The 19,094-nt window shown below is 42.3% G+C and overlaps 2 protein-coding genes and 5 long non-coding RNA genes across 13 annotated transcripts; 6 read left to right on the top strand and 1 right to left on the bottom strand.

Annotated features, from left to right (window-relative positions):
* Window positions 1-197: 197 nt before the first annotated feature.
* Window positions 198-12,095, top strand: LOC123470699 (extensin-2-like). The gene is made up of 3 exons (XM_045171256.1): window positions 198-225; window positions 284-1,624; window positions 11,950-12,095. The coding sequence occupies exons 1-3, from the start codon at window positions 198-200 to the stop codon at window positions 12,078-12,080; spliced, it is 1,500 nt and encodes a 499-aa protein (XP_045027191.1). The 3' UTR covers window positions 12,081-12,095.
* LOC123470756 lies at window positions 2,490-5,254 on the bottom strand. 5 transcript variants are annotated; one of them, XR_006644531.1, is made up of 3 exons: window positions 4,881-5,254; window positions 4,613-4,819; window positions 2,490-4,204 (listed from the first exon to the last, which is right to left on the bottom strand). It is a non-coding gene; the product is annotated as an uncharacterized LOC123470756 (long non-coding RNA). The 5 variants fall into 5 exon arrangements; XR_006644532.1 differs by having other exon boundaries at window positions 2,490-4,819; window positions 4,881-5,013; window positions 5,110-5,254; XR_006644530.1 differs by having other exon boundaries at window positions 2,490-4,819.
* On the top strand, window positions 3,382-4,356 carry LOC123470753. Its single transcript, XR_006644524.1, has 4 exons — window positions 3,382-3,524; window positions 3,599-3,760; window positions 3,837-4,007; window positions 4,073-4,356. It is a non-coding gene; the product is annotated as an uncharacterized LOC123470753 (long non-coding RNA).
* LOC123470757 lies at window positions 5,258-6,355 on the top strand. The gene is made up of 2 exons (XR_006644534.1): window positions 5,258-6,045; window positions 6,106-6,355. It is a non-coding gene; the product is annotated as an uncharacterized LOC123470757 (long non-coding RNA).
* LOC123470755 lies at window positions 6,384-9,188 on the top strand. Of its 2 annotated transcripts, XR_006644528.1 has the most exons (3): window positions 7,293-7,587; window positions 7,693-7,808; window positions 7,882-9,188. It is a non-coding gene; the product is annotated as an uncharacterized LOC123470755 (long non-coding RNA). The 2 variants fall into 2 exon arrangements; XR_006644527.1 differs by having other exon boundaries at window positions 6,384-7,587; window positions 7,693-9,188.
* Window positions 12,096-12,753: 658 nt separating the features above from the next.
* Window positions 12,754-13,825, top strand: LOC123470752 (claspin-like). Its single transcript, XM_045171504.1, has 4 exons — window positions 12,754-13,150; window positions 13,225-13,386; window positions 13,463-13,633; window positions 13,699-13,825. Exons 1-4 carry the CDS (start codon window positions 12,800-12,802, stop codon window positions 13,789-13,791), a joined length of 777 nt encoding a protein of 258 aa, XP_045027439.1. The 5' UTR covers window positions 12,754-12,799; the 3' UTR covers window positions 13,792-13,825.
* Window positions 13,826-16,720: 2,895 nt separating this feature from the next.
* Window positions 16,721-18,814, top strand: LOC123470754. 2 transcript variants are annotated; one of them, XR_006644526.1, is made up of 3 exons: window positions 16,804-17,214; window positions 17,320-17,435; window positions 17,509-18,814. It is a non-coding gene; the product is annotated as an uncharacterized LOC123470754 (long non-coding RNA). The 2 variants fall into 2 exon arrangements; XR_006644525.1 differs by having other exon boundaries at window positions 16,721-17,214; window positions 17,320-18,814.
* Window positions 18,815-19,094: the final 280 nt, after the last annotated feature.

Genomic DNA, 19,094 nt, shown 5'->3' with positions numbered 1-19,094 from the left:
GTTTCACTCCAATGAACAGGCAGTTGGCGGTCACGCGGTTGCATCGTTATTTCAAATTATGCATGACCAACTATAAAAAGAATGATTTAATGTGAATGTATACAAAATGCATATTTGCAGCTCTTGTTGTCCAGTTTTTTAGTTGATTGAGAAAAGCCTTTTTTGTTTGTGATCTCTTATGGCTAACGTTAGATTGGATGCTGTCTTATGATGTCGTAAAGCCAAGTACCCAAAATCCTGGTTATTCTTTTAAGGCCCCCCCCCCTTTTTTTTGGGTGAAAAGAAAAGACTTCCGAGTACGGTAGTTATTCATACCAGACGACCACTGCTGCGCCGTACTACACCACTGCTGCGCCGTACTACACCACTGCTGCGCCGTACTACACCACTGCTGCGCCGTACTACACCACTGCTGCGCCGTACTACACCACGACGTATGCGGCCCCCACTTACTACACTACAAAGGCGCCCGAGTACTACCCCACAACATATGCGGCCCCCACTTACTACACCGAGGCTCCCATGTACTATGGGACAAAGGCTCCTGAATACTACACCACCACGTATGCAGCTCCCACTTACTATATGGAGGAACCAAAATACTACTCCGCACCGAGCTATTACACGGAAGCGCCAGTATATTATACCACTCCAAGCTACTACACCGAGGCTCCCACTTACTATACCACAAAGGCTCCTGAGTATTACACCACAACTTACGCTTCACCAGTTTACTACACCGAGGCCCCGAAATATGACTCTGCTCCAAGCTACACTACAACCGTGTCGTACTACACAACTACAGAGGCGCCTAAGTATTACGTAGCACCAACCTACTACACTGAAGCCGCGCCATCTTATTACTCCGAGCCGACCTACTACACTGAAGCCCCGAAGTACTACGCTGCCCCAAGTTACTACACCACGACTGCTCCTTCGTACTACGTCGAACCTACTTACTACACCACAACTTATGCTGCTCCGTCTTACTATACTGAGGCTGCTGAATACTACACAACTAAAGCCCCAGAGTACTACACAAAGAAAGCTGAATACTACACCACCACTTACGCCGCTCCAGCTTATTACACTGAGGCTCCCAAATATTCGGCTCCACAATACACTACAACATATGCGGCTCCAAGCTATTATACAGAAGCCCCGAAGTACTACACTACAACATATGCCGCTCCGGTTTACTACACCGAAGCTCCTCAATACTATACCACAAAGGCAACTGAATACTACACAACTGCCGCCCCGGAGTATTACACGAAGAAAGCTGAGTACTACACCACAACATACGCTGCTCCAGCTTACTACACTGAGTCTCCCAAGTATTACCAGACAGAGGCACCGCAATATTATACTACAAAGGCCCCCGAATACACCACAACGTACGGTGCCCCAAGCTACTACGCTGAGGCGCCCAAGTACTACACCACCACCTACGCTGCTCCGGCTTACTACACTGAGGCTGCTGAATACTACACCACAAAGGCTGCTGAATACTACACAACCACTTACGCTGCTCCAGCTTACTACACTGAGGCCCCTAAATATTACCAGACTGAGGCTCCAAGATATTATACTACAAAGGCCCCCGAGTATACCACAGCATATGCTACTCCTAGCTAAGGGTGCCAACGGTTCGCAAAAACCGACGGTTTTCCGAACCGTAACCGTACCACGGATCGAAAATCAAGGATCCGAACCGAACCGAACTGAACCGAACCGAGCCGAACTGAACCGTCCCAGAACGGTACAAGCGTGGTTTCGGAGCAAACAAAAACAATGCGCTTCCGCGCTTTCCGCAATTTATCCATAAGTTTAACACTAATAGTCGCACAATAAGTATGAATCGAATAGATCGTCTAGTAACGCGCAGGACTGTAAATCCTGACGTCAAGCGTTCAAGCCTCTTACCGGGAGTACTTAAATGTGTTACGTATAGTGGGATGTGATATCAACATTGAAAGGTTTTATTCTTCACAATACCCAAAGAAAATTCGACTAAAACAAAAAAGACCGTTTGTGACCAATGGTATAGCGTATAATTTGCCTCTTAAGGCGAAATTAAAAGTATTAATAACTATTATAATAATAATAATTAATTATTTAAATAACGTTGAACTTATTTATAATAGAGATTTTTTAATATTGTGGGGTCCCACAACATTCAATTCCTGTTCGGTTCGGGTCCAGACGGTTTTACTTCGATCTAACCGCCAAAGAACCGTACCGATCGAGTTTCGTTCCGATAAAGACACGAACCGATGACGGTTCGGTTCCGGTTCGGTTAGTTCCGAACCGTTGGCACCCTTACTCCTAGCTACTACACCGAGGCACCGAAGTACTACACAACAACCTATGCAACCCCATCCCTATCTACTACACTGAGGCTCCCAAGTACTATTATTCGTGAAAATTGCGTTGTCCATCAAGCTCGATGATGGAATATTCAGATTTGGTTTTATCATTTACAGTCCTCGTTCCAAGTATTTCCATTAATGCATTCAGTAGTCGTTCCATACAAATGTTTCCAAATGAATTGTTGAATCTATACTCTATAAAAATATAAGGAAAAATGTGGGAGGAGTTTTGGGTCTCTTGGATGTGCTCATCCTGTGATTGGCTGTAAGTTGCCGCTGGCGTTGGGAGGAATTGGTGGGAGAGGACTTTGGAAGACTAGATGCGTAAAAGGTGGACGAAATCGTGGAAATTGACAATTTTTCAGTCCATGGGCATTTAGTAGGACGGGTGGACGAGACAGCTTGTGAGCCGACGGACAGGGGCAATAAATAGGTTGACGGCCAACTAAAACGGACATTTTGTTGGGCAGTAAGTGGGTTGACGGGCAGATACTGTGAGGAGGATGATAAAAAGAGGCAACGATATGGTCGACGGGCCTCCTACAGTGGTTATTTTTGCTGATCGATTGTTGATCGACGGGCAAAGAGGGGGTTGACGGGCAGAGAGGGGGTCGACGGGCAAAGACTGTTAGGGATTAGATAGCCAGAGGCAATATATAAGTTGACGGGCAACTTCATTGGGCATTTTTGTGGGCAGCGAGTGGGACGACGGGCAGAGACTGAGTGATTCGACGGGCAAATACAGCGGAAAAAAAACTGTCCGGTTCCGAAGTTGGCAGCGGTGACGAACGAGAAGACGAAATGGATGACTGGGAGGAGGAGGAAGGCGATAAGGAGGATATTGATGAAAACGAAGTTCGTGAGCAAGTTGGAAGAGCCCATATGAAGACAATGCTTGATCAAGACCAGCGTGAAGTTCGACTTTTTCAAGAGCTTTTTCTCGAAGATGGAGATTTGCATTCTGATGGCGGTGGAAGGTAAAGACAATTTCGGTGGAAACAGGCTGATGGTGAAAATACTGAGGGAGACGGTGCCCGTCCAAAAAATCAAGAAGATGAAGAAGATGAAGCTGCTGAAGAACAGGATGATCTCACATGGAGAAAAATTCACAGTGATAGAGAAAAATGGCTCCTGCAACAAAAGTCGCAACAGGTGATCGTCCAACGACGTAAAATGTTTTCAGTTTACTAATCAACCATTTTTGCCGCCAAACATTTGGTGTACAGGAAACGAATAAAGAAGTGCCATTGGTTATGAGCCGGCAAACTAAAATGGTGAAAATCAACACTGCTTCCAAAACCATTAATCAAATTACAGAAGGCGATTCCTCCGCTGCTACTGCCAACGCCAAGCAGTCAACGCATTCTAAGGCGAACATTGTGACCACTGTAGGTTACTTTTACAAAGTGCTTAACACATTGTAGAGATCAGCGCTTATATACTTTCCTACTTTTCATTTGATAGGTGAGATGCGGATCTTTTTTACGCAGAAGTGAAAAAGATTTATCAGAAATTGCATCGTTGATGAAATCCGTGTTACCTGTTCAGGCACCAAGGGTCGGTTCCAATTTTGTATTTGCATCCATTACTCCGGAGAGGCCAGTCGCCGAGCAAAATAGGAAACATAAACAAGATGTAATACCAAAACTTAATCTGTTGTGTTCTTTTGCTTCCGATGGTATTTATTTTTATAAATATAGGGACGTCACCGTCCTCCCTATAGTTGGACGGTTGCCTCTCAGCTTGGCTTCCAAATCACGGACTTTATTGCTCAGCGATTCGCTGCCTTCTGATGCGCCACCTCCACGAGCTCCTGGTTTGCCAGTTCGATCCTGTAGGTATAGGAAAAAAAAGTTAAAGATAAGAACAATCGATCAAACAAACACTCGATCCGGCAATGTCAAATGCTGAGAACATATCCAATGCAAACAAACACAACCGCAGACGCAAAACAAAGATAAATAAAAGGGTGCGCCACTCGTAAGTTAGTATTCATACTGAGCATGCTCGCTATGGGGGGTAGGAGAGTTATTTTCAATTCACACGTCTGAATATGGATGAGTTAGATGCATGTCTAGAATCAGAAATCCATCGTCCCGTCAACAATACAACTGCCAATCACGTGGAGCCAGAGGGGGTGTTATGAAAAGATTGCAGCACCAGCCCATTCTTCAAGTTTGTGTCTCATGCTTTTTAATTCCAGGTAGGTTGCATGTGGATGCACTGCCTTCGAGGCTTACGATAGGGTTGAAACCGGACAGCATCTTTTCCAGTCGGCACCTCTTATCCTCAAAATCCGACTCGAGACGATAAATGAATAAAGAAATATCCTGCAGGTCGCGATCAAAGAGTGTGACTCTTCGGATTCCCTCCCCAAACACGAATTAAAGAACAGCACACGACCAACCAAGACGATCTACCTCGAGCTACTGTTATTATCAATCGTCCTTTTTTAATAATATAACAGATATATAAAATTCCAAAAAATATTTCAGAGTACATTCTTACCTAGAGTTGAAGAGATCACAGGATACAACAACAATTGATTACACGCACAGACGTAGTGGTGAAAGGCAGAAGAAAACTATGACGAAACCGGTATTCTTGTTGTCGATAAAAATAACATGTTCAAAAAGAAAACCTGAACGACAAAAAAGTTCGTAGGGTCTCTAAAACGAGAGCGGACCGATGGATGCCACAGATAGAAATAACAATAATAAAAGAAAACTTGACTGACGTCGTCCGCAGATATGGTGAAGATGAAGAAGTACGAGTTTTTTGTTTTTGTATTCTTGGATCCGAATGTACGGATGGCTTTTCTTCTTCCCTGTCGCTCGCAGTCTGTCTGCCTCTCTGTGCAGTGTTTGTCACACAACTCCCGCGAGGGGGAGGGGCTCCCAAGTTGCCGCTACGTCTTCCCTGCGCTTTATCAGTACTGTAGTACGAGACTTCTTTTTTTTTTCTTTTGGTGGAGGGGAAAGGTTTATTTATTCAAGAGCCAGAGTTGAGTAATGCTAGATGACGGGGCTTGCAGAGGTCGGCTACTGCTGTAGTATTATATTAGCGAATAGAGTAAAAGTAAAGTACTAATAGAAAAAAAAGTACAGTACACTCAATATTCGAGGTAAATACTGATGTTGACAATCATCACAATCTATTCGCCGACATAAAGCAAATAGACACTTGCACCGCGCCCGAGCAGTTCAACTTTTCTATCTCTGTGATTTCGGTAGTTCCAGAGTGCACAGTCGAATATTGTGTGTTGTGCTTCTCGTTTTCAACAACAAGAATTGTGGATTTTTTCATTCTCGAGCTAAATTAAATTTGTGTAAATGATTGGCAACATGTAACTCTTGAATTTGTGAGAAAGTCCTTCTTTTGAACCGCCATTTAATCAGTACTACCTGTTTCACCTGAAACTTACAGGATGCCGTCGGCTCCAGCTCATAATTATGAGGCAGATAGCATTTCAAAAATCTCATGAATCGTTAGGTCGTCGTAGTGTTTTGTATGACTATAAATTTACGTAAGCTGAAATTCAACATCCTCGATGACTTGATTTTGTGCGCCAGATCCCATACTACGCCAAATCATCTCACCTGCATTCCAGCAAGTGAAAAGCTTTGTTCTTGAGCTTTGTTCTTGATGCTTTGACCAGTTTCGACATGAACGGGTTGGTAGCAAATTATACCCTGACCTATTATTAAATCTTTATCGACCATATCACCAACAGCAGACTGGTTAAGACAAGAGTTTCACGATCCTGCTCGTTCCTGCGTTGGGTAAACTTGTTATGCAAAAATGATCCACCAGGGTCGTTTCCAATCGCCTATGACCCTGTCTGAGAGAACCTTGAAATCGAAATTCCCCGCATTGCTGGGAACAGACCAATATCAAAGACTGCTATTTACCTGTCAACAGTTTCATTCTATACTGAACAGATGCATGCATGTGCGTGAATAAATATTCGGGTAAAGATTAAATAACGATCATTGTTACACATTATTTATCCTTGAATTGTTATTCACGCACAGCAGGCTTTATTTAAATGAGCTATATCTAAGAATGAATAAAAAAGTGGGATCATCGGTCAAATTACCGGCCACAGGCCAGCCATAGCCATAGGCATAGGTAATCCGTGTTGACTCCTAGCTTCCTCCATTAAGGGGTACAGCGTTCGAATCGCAATCGTGCAGCAATCGAGCCAAGGTGATTCAGACTACATATGGAACCCTACACAGTCTTGAAGCCCTTTTCGACCTGGAATTAGCGTCAGACAATCATCCAAATGGTCCGATCCAGGTCCTGATAAACTAGCCACTTCCACGACTCCACGACGACCTTATACCATTCGCACATTTCTGCACCTATGGTATTCCACAGTATATGTTATTTGATGGTTATATTGATCCTTACGATAGTCTTGAAGCCATTTTCGACCTGGAATTAGCGTCAGACAATCTCCAAATGGTCCGACAACGTCCATCACCATATAGCCACCATTTATTATATACTGTGGTATCCCACAGTAACGGTGCTAGCGAACCAACACCGTTACTATACTTGGAATGTTTTATCAAGTCTTTTATACTGTTAAATAGATGTTGGAAAACAGCTACTGTCCGTTTTGGCATCTGTTGGACCTTTATGTTGGATTTGGTAAATGAGATAGACTAAATTGACGAAAATAAAAAATGAACATTTTTCTTTCCTTATCGAATTATTTATTTAATAGGATTGAGTATATTTTAAAAAGAATATTATTCATGAAAAATGGCAAAATATAGGATTCGTATGATGTAAATCACCGTTCCTGAATGGAATGCTAAAAGCCTGGAATTTTCTGCCGCTAGGTGGCAGATGGATAGCTCATTCAGTTGTATCTAATTTTCAACACAACATGGTCTCCACGTACGTACGGAGAGGTCCGTACCAGAAAACGGCACCATTTCCAGGGTTTTTATTGGCTCAGTGGGATGGTCACGTGACCATCCTTTCAAGCCACGCAGTGGTGGATAGGCCCCGAAATTTCAGCAGCCGCCGTCGCATTTGAATCGGCAATTGTTTTTTTTTCCTCGTTTGTTGTCATTTTCGTTTTTAATGGCGGCCTGCTGTCATTTAAAATGAATAAATATATTACTTTTAGAAAAGGGCCGACCTCTCGTGAAGAGAACGATGGAATTTATAGATTCGGCTGGGAAACTTGTCGAGAAAGGTATAATTATATTCTTATATCATCATGTTCATCATGATCTCATATTCATATATTATGTTTCCCTCGTACAAAACGTGTTTTAAATACTCTTTTTTACTTTTTCAGCTTTTTTGCTTTTTTAGATAAACTGACACGAGAGTTTGGTACCTTCTCAAACAGGCATAATTTCAATCTAATTAATTGTATCTGAGATTTTTTTACCAGATTTTTTTACTAACAGGGTTTGTACAACTTCAATCTGGATAAAAGTAGATTGAATTCTAATAGATTGAACTCCTTCTATATTTACTGCAGGAGCCCTCACTTTTTGCCGTAGCAAAACTGTTGGCAACTGGTCTTGTAAATCTGAACAGGGTAGAAGTTCTTTAGCATCCTGTAACAAATCACCTGCTGGAAGTCATCATCCACACCCATACTGCCCTCTTCGCTTTATTGTTTTCGATGAGTGACAAAACAGAGAAAAAAGAATGCTGCGTGAATGGATTCTGTCACTGTCCATGGTATAGGCTGTTGTATTCTCGTAATATAATTGAGGTGTTAATCGAACTGACCCCATGGGAATCTTTCAACCCCTAATGGATTCTTAAAAGGTTCGTCGTTTGCTCGTAAGCCAGTTTGAATGGCAGGTGAAGGCCAGTGTCAAAAAAAAATAATCGACTAACTTTTCGTTTTTATGGCATAGCAGTCTTGGTCCTGGTCTTGGTCTTGGTTGGTTTTTTTATCAGATAACGGAAATCCTCAGATTAATTATTTATTACCTCCATTGGCTGCTGCCATCGAGGATGCGTTCGTCAGATTGGCTGGTGATGGTGATATCAGCGTATTTGTTATCCTTGTTGTAGCTGGGAGTAGAGTAAGCTGGTGCAGGTTAGCTAGTAGTAGGGTACTTTGGTGCAGGGAAGTTTGGGGTAGTAGTGATATATCAAATCTATAAATATCTATAAATATCTCAACCCCTGTATATGCTGTACATGCAAAGTAACATGTGCAAATTCGAGCGCGTGTCCGTCCTGGTGTCGAAGACGTTTCATCATTTTTATGTATAGCTCGGGACAAAGATCGGCATTAACTCACGATTTCTTCATGTTGATTTATTCATATCAGCTCCTCGCGTATTTCATTCTTTTTTCATATTTGAATTGGTTAAACATAGCGGTAATCTCCTCCTATAAACCACTTTAAACGTTTAGCATTAATTGATGTTTTAAAGTTGATTTTTTTGGGCGTTATTGGCTAACATCGTTTTCTTTTGTTGTTGTGGCTCTCCCGCATCTATTCGGCCGATCCAAACTAATACACAACGCCAGTTTTATTTCGAAAGTGACGAGACCGATGTGCCTTGTGCCACATTTCACTCAACTTTTCTTTCTGGTTTTTCCAGCTGCGATAACTATATAATAGAGTCTGTGATTACTTAATGCGTCCGCGTTCTATATACCACAGCCGTTGGGCCGGTATTCGTCCAGCTCAACATCCATTTCAATTACAGCCAACAGGTGTGCGCCATTATCGATTTTTCATTATACACTTCATTAACAGATTTATTTGTGTTTCTATACACGCTCCAAGTTGGGTTAACCTAAATAAAAAATGTCATCGTATTACCCTCTTTTATTGTGTGTTTCTTCTGCTCTCAGCAGACGTTTATTTATGCAATAGCTTTCAGGGTATTTTATATAACGCGACTTCAGAAAGACGTATGACATGTCCCCACTGTTGTATTCGTCTGGCTGTGCGTAACACATGAGTCATCCCCGCAATAGAATATTATACACTCCCAGCACAAACTGTTTATATCTAACACGTGTGTGTACGTATTACTTGTCAGCTTTAGCACAGGGCCGAATATTGTTGTGGACTATACTCTCTATAGACACCATTGACGTAGTGGTTCGCTGATACGGCCTCATGTGTTGGAATAAAACCGATCAATACTCGTTCGGCCATTCTGTACAGTGGCGTGGACAACACAATAAAATTCACGATGGTCGTTCGGTTCATTTGTCGTGTTTAAACAAAACGTTATATTTAAAAGAGAACGACCAATCATTTCTTTCTTTAACACGGTTTCACTCCAATGAACAGGCAGTTGGCGGTCACGCGGTTGCATCGTTATTTCAAATTATGCATGACCAACTATAAAAAGAATGATTTAATGTGAATGTATACAAAATGCATATTTGCAGCTCTCGTTGTCCAGTTTTTTAGTTGATTGAGAAAAGCCTTTTTTTGTTTGTGATCTCTTATGGCTAACGTTAGATTGGATGCTGTCTTATGATGTCGTAAAGCCAAGTACCCAAAATCCTGGTTATTCTTTTAAGGCCCCCCCTTTTTTGGGTGAAAACAAAAGACTTCCGAGTACGGTAGTTATTCATACCAGACGACCACTGCTGCGCCGTACTACACCACTGCTGCGCCGTACTACACCACTGCTGCGCCGTACTACACCACTGCTGCGCCGTACTACACCACGACGTATGCGGCCCCCACTTACTACACTACAAAGGCGCCCGAGTACTACCCCACAACATATGCGGCCCCCACTTACTACACCGAGGCTCCCATGTACTATGGGACAAAGGCTCCTGAATACTACACCACCACGTATGCAGCTCCCACTTACTATATGGAGGAACCAAAATACTACTCCGCACCGAGCTATTACACGGAAGCGCCAGTATATTATACCACTCCAAGCTACTACACCGAGGCTCCCACTTACTATACCACAAAGGCTCCTGAGTATTACACCACAACTTACGCTTCACCAGTTTACTACACCGAGGCCCCGAAATATGACTCTGCTCCAAGCTACACTACAACCGTGTCGTACTACACAACTACAGAGGCGCCTAAGTATTACGTAGCACCAACCTACTACACTGAAGCCGTGCCATCTTATTACTCCGAGCCGACCTACTACACTGAAGCCCCGAAGTACTACGCTGCCCCAAGTTACTACACCACGACTGCTCCTTCGTACTACGTCGAACCTACTTACTACACCACAACTTATGCTGCTCCGTCTTACTATACTGAGGCTGCTGAATACTACACAACTAAAGCCCCAGAGTACTACACAAAGAAAGCTGAATACTACACCACCACTTACGCCGCTCCAGCTTATTACACTGAGGCTCCCAAATATTCGGCTCCACAATACACTACAACATATGCGGCTCCAAGCTATTATACAGAAGCCCCGAAGTACTACACTACAACATATGCCGCTCCGGTTTACTACACCGAAGCTCCTCAATACTATACCACAAAGGCAACTGAATACTACACAACTGCCGCCCCGGAGTATTACACGAAGAAAGCTGAGTACTACACCACAACATACGCTGCTCCAGCTTACTACACTGAGTCTCCCAAGTATTACCAGACAGAGGCACCGCAATATTATACTACAAAGGCCCCCGAATACACCACAACGTACGGTGCCCCAAGCTACTACGCTGAGGCGCCCAAGTACTACACCACCACCTACGCTGCTCCGGCTTACTACACTGAGGCTGCTGAATACTACACCACAAAGGCTGCTGAATACTACACAACCACTTACGCTGCTCCAGCTTACTACACTGAGGCCCCTAAATATTACCAGACTGAGGCTCCAAGATATTATACTACAAAGGCCCCGAGTATACCACAGCATATGCTACTCCTAGCTAAGGGTGCCAACGGTTCGCAAAAACCGACGGTTTTCCGAACCGTAACCGTACCACGGATCGAAAATCAAGGATCCGAACCGAACCGAACTGAACCGAACCGAGCCGAACTGAACCGTCCCAGAACGGTACAAGCGTGGTTTCGGAGCAAACAAAAACAATGCGCTTCCGCGCTTTCCGCAATTTATCCATAAGTTTAACACTAATAGTCGCACAATAAGTATGAATCGAATAGATCGTCTAGTAACGCGCAGGACTGTAAATCCTGACGTCAAGCGTTCAAGCCTCTTACCGGGAGTACTTAAATGTGTTACGTATAGTGGGATGTGATATCAACATTGAAAGGTTTTATTCTTCACAATACCCAAAGAAAATTCGACTAAAACAAAAAAGACCGTTTGTGACCAATGGTATAGCGTATAATTTGCCTCTTAAGGCGAAATTAAAAGTATTAATAACTATTATAATAATAATAATTAATTATTTAAATAACGTTGAACTTATTTATAATAGAGATTTTTTAATATTGTGGGGTCCCACAACATTCAATTCCTGTTCGGTTCGGGTCCAGACGGTTTTACTTCGATCTAACCGCCAAAGAACCGTACCGATCGAGTTTCGTTCCGATAAAGACACGAACCGATGACGGTTCGGTTCCGGTTCGGTTAGTTCCGAACCGTTGGCACCCTTACTCCTAGCTACTACACCGAGGCACCGAAGTACTACACAACAACCTATGCAACCCCATCCCTATCTACTACACTGAGGCTCCCAAGTACTATTATTCGTGAAAATTGCGTTGTCCATCAAGCTCGATGATGGAATATTCAGATTTGGTTTTATCATTTACAGTCCTCGTTCCAAGTATTTCCATTAATGCATTCAGTAGTCGTTCCATACAAATGTTTCCAAATGAATTGTTGAATCTATACTCTATAAAAATATAAGGAAAAATGTGGGAGGAGTTTTGGGTCTCTTGGATGTGCTCATCCTGTGATTGGCTGTAAGTTGCCGCTGGCGTTGGGAGGAATTGGTGGGAGAGGACTTTGGAAGACTAGATGCGTAAAAGGTGGACGAAATCGTGGAAATTGACAATTTTTCAGTCCATGGGCATTTAGTAGGACGGGTGGACGAGACAGCTTGTGAGCCGACGGACAGGGGCAATAAATAGGTTGACGGCCAACTAAAACGGACATTTTGTTGGGCAGTAAGTGGGTTGACGGGCAGATACTGTGAGGAGGATGATAAAAAGAGGCAACGATATGGTCGACGGGCCTCCTACAGTGGTTATTTTTGCTGATCGATTGTTGATCGACGGGCAAAGAGGGGGTTGACGGGCAGAGAGGGGGTCGACGGGCAAAGACTGTTAGGGATTAGATAGCCAGAGGCAATATATAAGTTGACGGGCAACTTCATTGGGCATTTTTGTGGGCAGCGAGTGGGACGACGGGCAGAGACTGAGTGATTCGACGGGCAAATACAGCGGAAAAAAACTGTCCGGTTCCGAAGTTGGCAGCGGTGACGAACGAGAAGACGAAATGGATGACTGGGAGGAGGAGGAAGGCGATAAGGAGGATATTGATGAAAACGAAGTTCGTGAGCAAGTTGGAAGAGCCCATATGAAGACAATGCTTGATCAAGACCAGCGTGAAGTTCGACTTTTTCAAGAGCTTTTTCTCGAAGATGGAGATTTGCATTCTGATGGCGGTGGAAGGCAAAGACAATTTCGGTGGAAACAGGCTGATGGTGAAAATACTGAGGGAGACGGTGCCCGTCCAAAAAATCAAGAAGATGAAGAAGATGAAGCTGCTGAAGAACAGGATGATCTCACATGGAGAAAAATTCACAGTGATAGAGAAAAATGGCTCCTGCAACAAAAGTCGCAACAGGTGATCGTCCAACGACGTAAAATGTTTTCAGTTTACTAATCAACCATTTTTGCCGCCAAACATTTGGTGTACAGGAAACGAATAAAGAAGTGCCATTGGTTATGAGCCGGCAAACTAAAATGGTGAAAATCAACACTGCTTCCAAAACCATTAATCAAATTACAGAAGGCGATTCCTCCGCTGCTACTGCCAACGCCAAGCAGTCAACGCATTCTAAGGCGAACATTGTGACCACTGTAGGTTACTTTTACAAAGTGCTTAACACATTGTAGAGATCAGCGCTTATATACTTTCCTACTTTTCATTTGATAGGTGAGATGCGGATCTTTTTTACGCAGAAGTGAAAAAGATTTATCAGAAATTGCATCGTTGATGAAATCCGTGTTACCTGTTCAGGCACCAAGGGTCGGTTCCAATTTTGTATTTGCATCCATTACTCCGGAGAGGCCAGTCGCCGAGCAAAATAGGAAACATAAACAAGATGTAATACCAAAACTTAATCTGTTGTGATCTTTTGCTTCCGATGGTATTTATTTTTATAAATATAGGGACGTCACCGTCCTCCCTATAGTTGGACGGTTGCCTCTCAGCTTGGCTTCCAAATCACGGACTTTATTGCTCAGCGATTCGCTGCCTTCTGATGCGCCACCTCCACGAGCTCCTGGTTTGCCAGTTCGATCCTGTAGGTATAGGAAAAAAAGTTAAAGATAAGAACAATCGATCAAACAAACACTCGATCCGGCAATGTCAAATGCTGAGAACATATCCAATGCAAACAAACACAACCGCAGACGCAAAACAAAGATAAATAAAAGGGTGCGCCACTCGTAAGTTAGTATTCATACTGAGCATGCTCGCTATGGGGGGTAGGAGAGTTATTTTCAATTCACACGTCTGAATATGGATGAGTTAGATGCATGTCTAGAATCAGAAATCCATCGTCCCGTCAACAATACAACTGCCAATCACGTGGAGCCAGAGGGGGTGTTATGAAAAGATTGCAGCACCAGCCCATTCTTCAAGTTTGTGTCTCATGCTTTTTAATTCCAGGTAGGTTGCATGTGGATGCACTGCCTTCGAGGCTTACGATAGGGTTGAAACCGGACAGCATCTTTTCCAGTCGGCACCTCTTATCCTCAAAATCCGACTCGAGACGATAAATGAATAAAGAAATATCCTGCAGGTCGCGATCAAAGAGTGTGACTCTTCGGATTCCCTCCCCAAACACGAATTAAAGAACAGCACACGACCAACCAAGACGATCTACCTCGAGCTACTGTTATTATCAATCGTCCTTTTTTAATAATATAACAGATATATAAAATTCCAAAAAATATTTCAGAGTACATTCTTACCTAGAGTTGAAGAGATCACAGGATACAACAACAATTGATTACACGCACAGACGTAGTGGTGAAAGGCAGAAGAAAACTATGACGAAACCGGTATTCTTGTTGTCGATAAAAATAACATGTTCAAAAAGAAAACCTGAACGACAAAAAAGTTCGTAGGGTCTCTAAAACGAGAGCGGACCGATGGATGCCACAGATAGAAATAACAATAATAAAAGAAAACTTGACTGACGTCGTCCGCAGATATGGTGAAGATGAAGAAGTACGAGTTTTTTGTTTTTGTATTCTTGGATCCGAATGTACGGATGGCTTTTCTTCTTCCCTGTCGCTCGCAGTCTGTCTGCCTCTCTGTGCAGTGTTTGTCACACAACTCCCGCGAGGGAGGAGGGGCTCCCAAGTTGCCGCTACGTCTTCCCTGCGCTTTATCAGTACTGTAGTACGAGACTTCTTTTTTTTTTTCTTTTGGTGGAGGGGAAAGGTTTATTTATTCAAGAGCCAGAGTTGAGTAATGCTAGATGACGGTGCTTGCAGAGGTCGGCTACTGCTGTAGTATTATATTAGCGAATAGAGTAAAAGTAAAGTACTAAAAGAAAAAAAGTACAGTACACTCAATATTCGAGGTAAATACTGATGTTGACAATCATCACAATCTATTCGCCGACATAAAGCAAATAGACACTTGCACCGCGCCCGAGCAGTTCAACTTTTCTATCTCTGTGATTTCGGTAGTTCCAGAGTGCACAGTCGAATATTGTGTGTTGTGCTTCTCGTTTTCAACAACAAGAATTGTGGATTTTTTCATTCTCGAGCTAAATTAAATTTGTGTAAATGATTGGCAACATGTAACTCTTGAATTTGTGAGAAAGTCCTTCTTTTTGAACCGCCATTTAATCAGTACTACCTGTTTCACCTGAAACTTACAGGATGCCGTCGGCTCCAGCTCATAATTATGAGGCAGATAGCATTTCAAAAATCTCATGAATCGTTAGGTCGTCGTAGTGTTTTGTATGACTATAAATTTACGTAAGCTGAAATTCAACATCCTCGATGACTTGATTTTGTGCGCCAGATCCCATACTACGCCAAATCATCTCACCTGCATTCCAGCAAGTGAAAAGCTTTGTTCTTGAGCTTTGTTCTTGATGCTTTGACTAGTTTCGACATGAACGGGTTGGTAGCAAATTATACCCTGACCTATTATTAAATCTTTATCGACCATATCACCAACAGCAGACTGGTTAAGACAAGAGTTTCACGATCCTGCTCGTTCCTGCGTTGGGTAAACTTGTTATGCAAAAATGATCCACCAGGGTCGTTTCCAATCGCCTATGACCCTGTCTGAGAGAACCTTGAAATCGAAATTCCCCGCATTGCTGGGAACAGACCAATATCAAAGACTGCTATTTACCTGTCAACAGTTTCATTCTATACTGAACAGATGCATGCATGTGCGTGAATAAATATTCGGGTAAAGATTAAATAACGATCATTTTTACACATTATTTATCCTTGAATTGTTATTCACGCACATGCAGGCTTTATTTAAATGAGCTATATCTAAGAATGAATAAAAAAGTGGGATCATCGGTCAAATTACCGGCCACAGGCCAGCCATAGCCATAGGCATAGGTAATCCGTGTTGACTCCTAGCTTCCTCCATTAAGGGGTACAGCGTTCGAATCGCAATCGTGCAGCAATCGAGCCAAGGTGATTCAGACTACATATGGAACCCTACACAGTCTTGAAGCCCTTTTCGACCTGGAATTAGCGTCAGACAATCATCCAAATGGTCCGATCCAGGTCCTGATAAACTAGCCACTTCCACGACTCCACGACGACCTTATACCATTCGCACATTTCTGCACCTATGGTATTCCACAGTATATGTTATTTGATGGTTATATTGATCCTTACGATAGTCTTGAAGCCATTTTCGACCTGGAATTAGCGTCAGACAATCTCCAAATGGTCCGACAACGTCCATCACCATATAGCCACCATTTATCATATACTGTGGTATCCCACAGTAACGGTGCTAGCGAACCAACACCGTTACTATACTTGGAATGTTTTATCAAGTCTTTTATACTGTTAAATAGATGTTGGAAAACAGCTACTGTCCGTTTTGGCATCTGTTGGACCTTTATGTTGGATTTGGTAAATGAGATAGACTAAATTGACGAAAAAAAAAAATGAACATTTTTCTTTCCTTATCGAATTATTTATTTAATAGGATTGAGTATATTTTAAAAAGAATATTATTCATGAAAAATGGCAAAATATAGGATTCGTATGATGTAAATCACCGTTCCTGAATGGAATGCTAAAAGCCTGGAATTTTCTGCCGCTAGGTGGCAGATGGATAGCTCATTCAGTTGTATCTAATTTTCAACCAACATGGTCTCCACGTACGTACGGAGAGGTCCGTACCAGAAAACGGCACCATTTCCAGGGTTTTTATTGGCTCAGTGGGATGGTCACGTGACCATCCTTTCAAGCCACGCAGTGGTGGATAGGCCCCGAAATTTCAGCAGCCGCCGTCGCATTTGAATCGGCAATTGTTTTTTTTTCCTCGTTTGTTGTCATTTTCGTTTTTAATGGCGGCCTGCTGTCATTTAAAATGAATAAATATATTACTTTTAGAAAAGGGCCGACCTCTCGTGAAGAGAACGATGGAATTTATAGATTCGGCTGGGAAACTTGTCGAGAAAGGTATAATTATATTCTTATATCATCATGTTCATCATGATCTCATATTCATATATTATGTTTCCCTCGTACAAAACGTGTTTTAAATACTCTTTTTTACTTTTTCAGCTTTTTTGCTTTTTTAGATAAACTGACACGAGAGTTTGGTACCTTCTCAAACAGGCATAATTTCAATCTAATTAATTGTATCTGAGATTTTTTTACCAGATTTTTTTACTAACAGGGTTTGTACAACTTCAATCTGGATAAAAGTAGATTGAATTCTAATAGATTGAACTCCTTCTATATTTACTGCAGGAGCCCTCACTTTTTGCCGTAGCAAAACTGTTGGCAACTGGTCTTGTAAATCTGAACAGGGTAGAAGTTCTTTAGCATCCTGTAACAAATCACCTGCTGGAAGTCATCATCCACACCCATACTGCCCTCTTCGCTTTATTGTTTTCGATGAGTGACAAAACAGAGAAAAAGAATGCTGCGTGAATGGATTCTGTCACTGTCCATGGTATAGGCTGTTGTATTCTCGTAATATAATTGAGGTGTTAATCGAACTGACCCCATGGGAATCTTTCAACCCCTAATGGATTCTTAAAAGGTTCGTCGTTTGCTCGTAAGCCAGTTTGAATGGCAGGTGAAGGCCAGTGTCAAAAAAAAATAATCGACTAACTTTTCGTTTTTATGGCATAGCAGTCTTGGTCCTGGTCTTGGTCTTGGTTGGTTTTTTTATCAGATAACGGAAATCCTCAGATTAATTATTTATTACCTCCATTGGCTGCTGCCATCGAGGATGCGTTCGTCAGATTGGCTGGTGATGGTGATATCAGCGTATTTGTTATCCTTGTTGTAGCTGGGAGTAGAGTAAGCTGGTGCAGGTTAGCTAGTAGTAGGGTACTTTGGTGCAGGGAAGTTTGGGGTAGTAGTGATATATCAAATCTATAAATATCTATAAATATCTCAACCCCTGTATATGCTGTACATGCAAAGTAACATGTGCAAATTCGAGCGCGTGTCCGTCCTGGTGTCGAAGACGTTTCATCATTTTTATGTATAGCTCGGGACAAAGATCGGCATTAACTCACGATTTCTTCATGTTGATTTATTCATATCAGCTCCTCGCGTATTTCATTCTTTTTTCATATTTGAATTGGTTAAACATAGCGGTAATCTCCTCCTATAAACCACTTTAAACGTTTAGCATTAATTGATGTTTTAAAGTTGATTTTTTTGGGCGTTATTGGCTAACATCGTTTTCTTTTGTTGTTGTGGCTCTCCCGCATCTATTCGGCCGATCCAAACTAATACACAACGCCAGTTTTATTTCGAAAGTGACGAGACCGATGTGCCTTGTGCCACATTTCACTCAACTTTTCTTTCTGGTTTTTCCAGCTGCGATAACTATATAATAGAGTCTGTGATTACTTAATGCGTCCGCGTTCTATATACCACAGCCGTTGGGCCGGTATTCGTCCAGCTCAACATCCATTTCAATTACAGCCAACAGGTGTGCGCCATTATCGATTTTTCATTATACACTTCATTAACAGATTTATTTGTGTTTCTATACACGCTCCAAGTTGGGTTAACCTAAATAAAAAATGTCATCGTATTACCCTCTTTTATTGTGTGTTTCTTCTGCTCTCAGCAGACGTTTATTTATGCAATAGCTTTCAGGGTATTTTATATAACGCGACTTCAGAAAGACGTATGACATGTCCCCACTGTTGTATTCGTCTGGCTGTGCGTAACACATGAGTCATCCCCGCAATAGAATATTATACACTCCCAGCACAAACTGTTTATATCTAACACGTGTGTGTACGTATTACTTGTCAGCTTTAGCACAGGGCCGAATATTGTTGTGGACTATACTCTCTATAGACACCATT

This window comes from Daphnia magna, linkage group LG3 (genome assembly GCF_020631705.1).
Source record: "Daphnia magna isolate NIES linkage group LG3, ASM2063170v1.1, whole genome shotgun sequence".
Classification (NCBI taxonomy): Eukaryota; Metazoa; Arthropoda; class Branchiopoda; order Diplostraca; family Daphniidae; genus Daphnia; species Daphnia magna.
The sequence above is the reverse complement of the archived record's forward strand: the minus strand, read 5'-3'. Positions and strand labels throughout refer to the sequence as shown.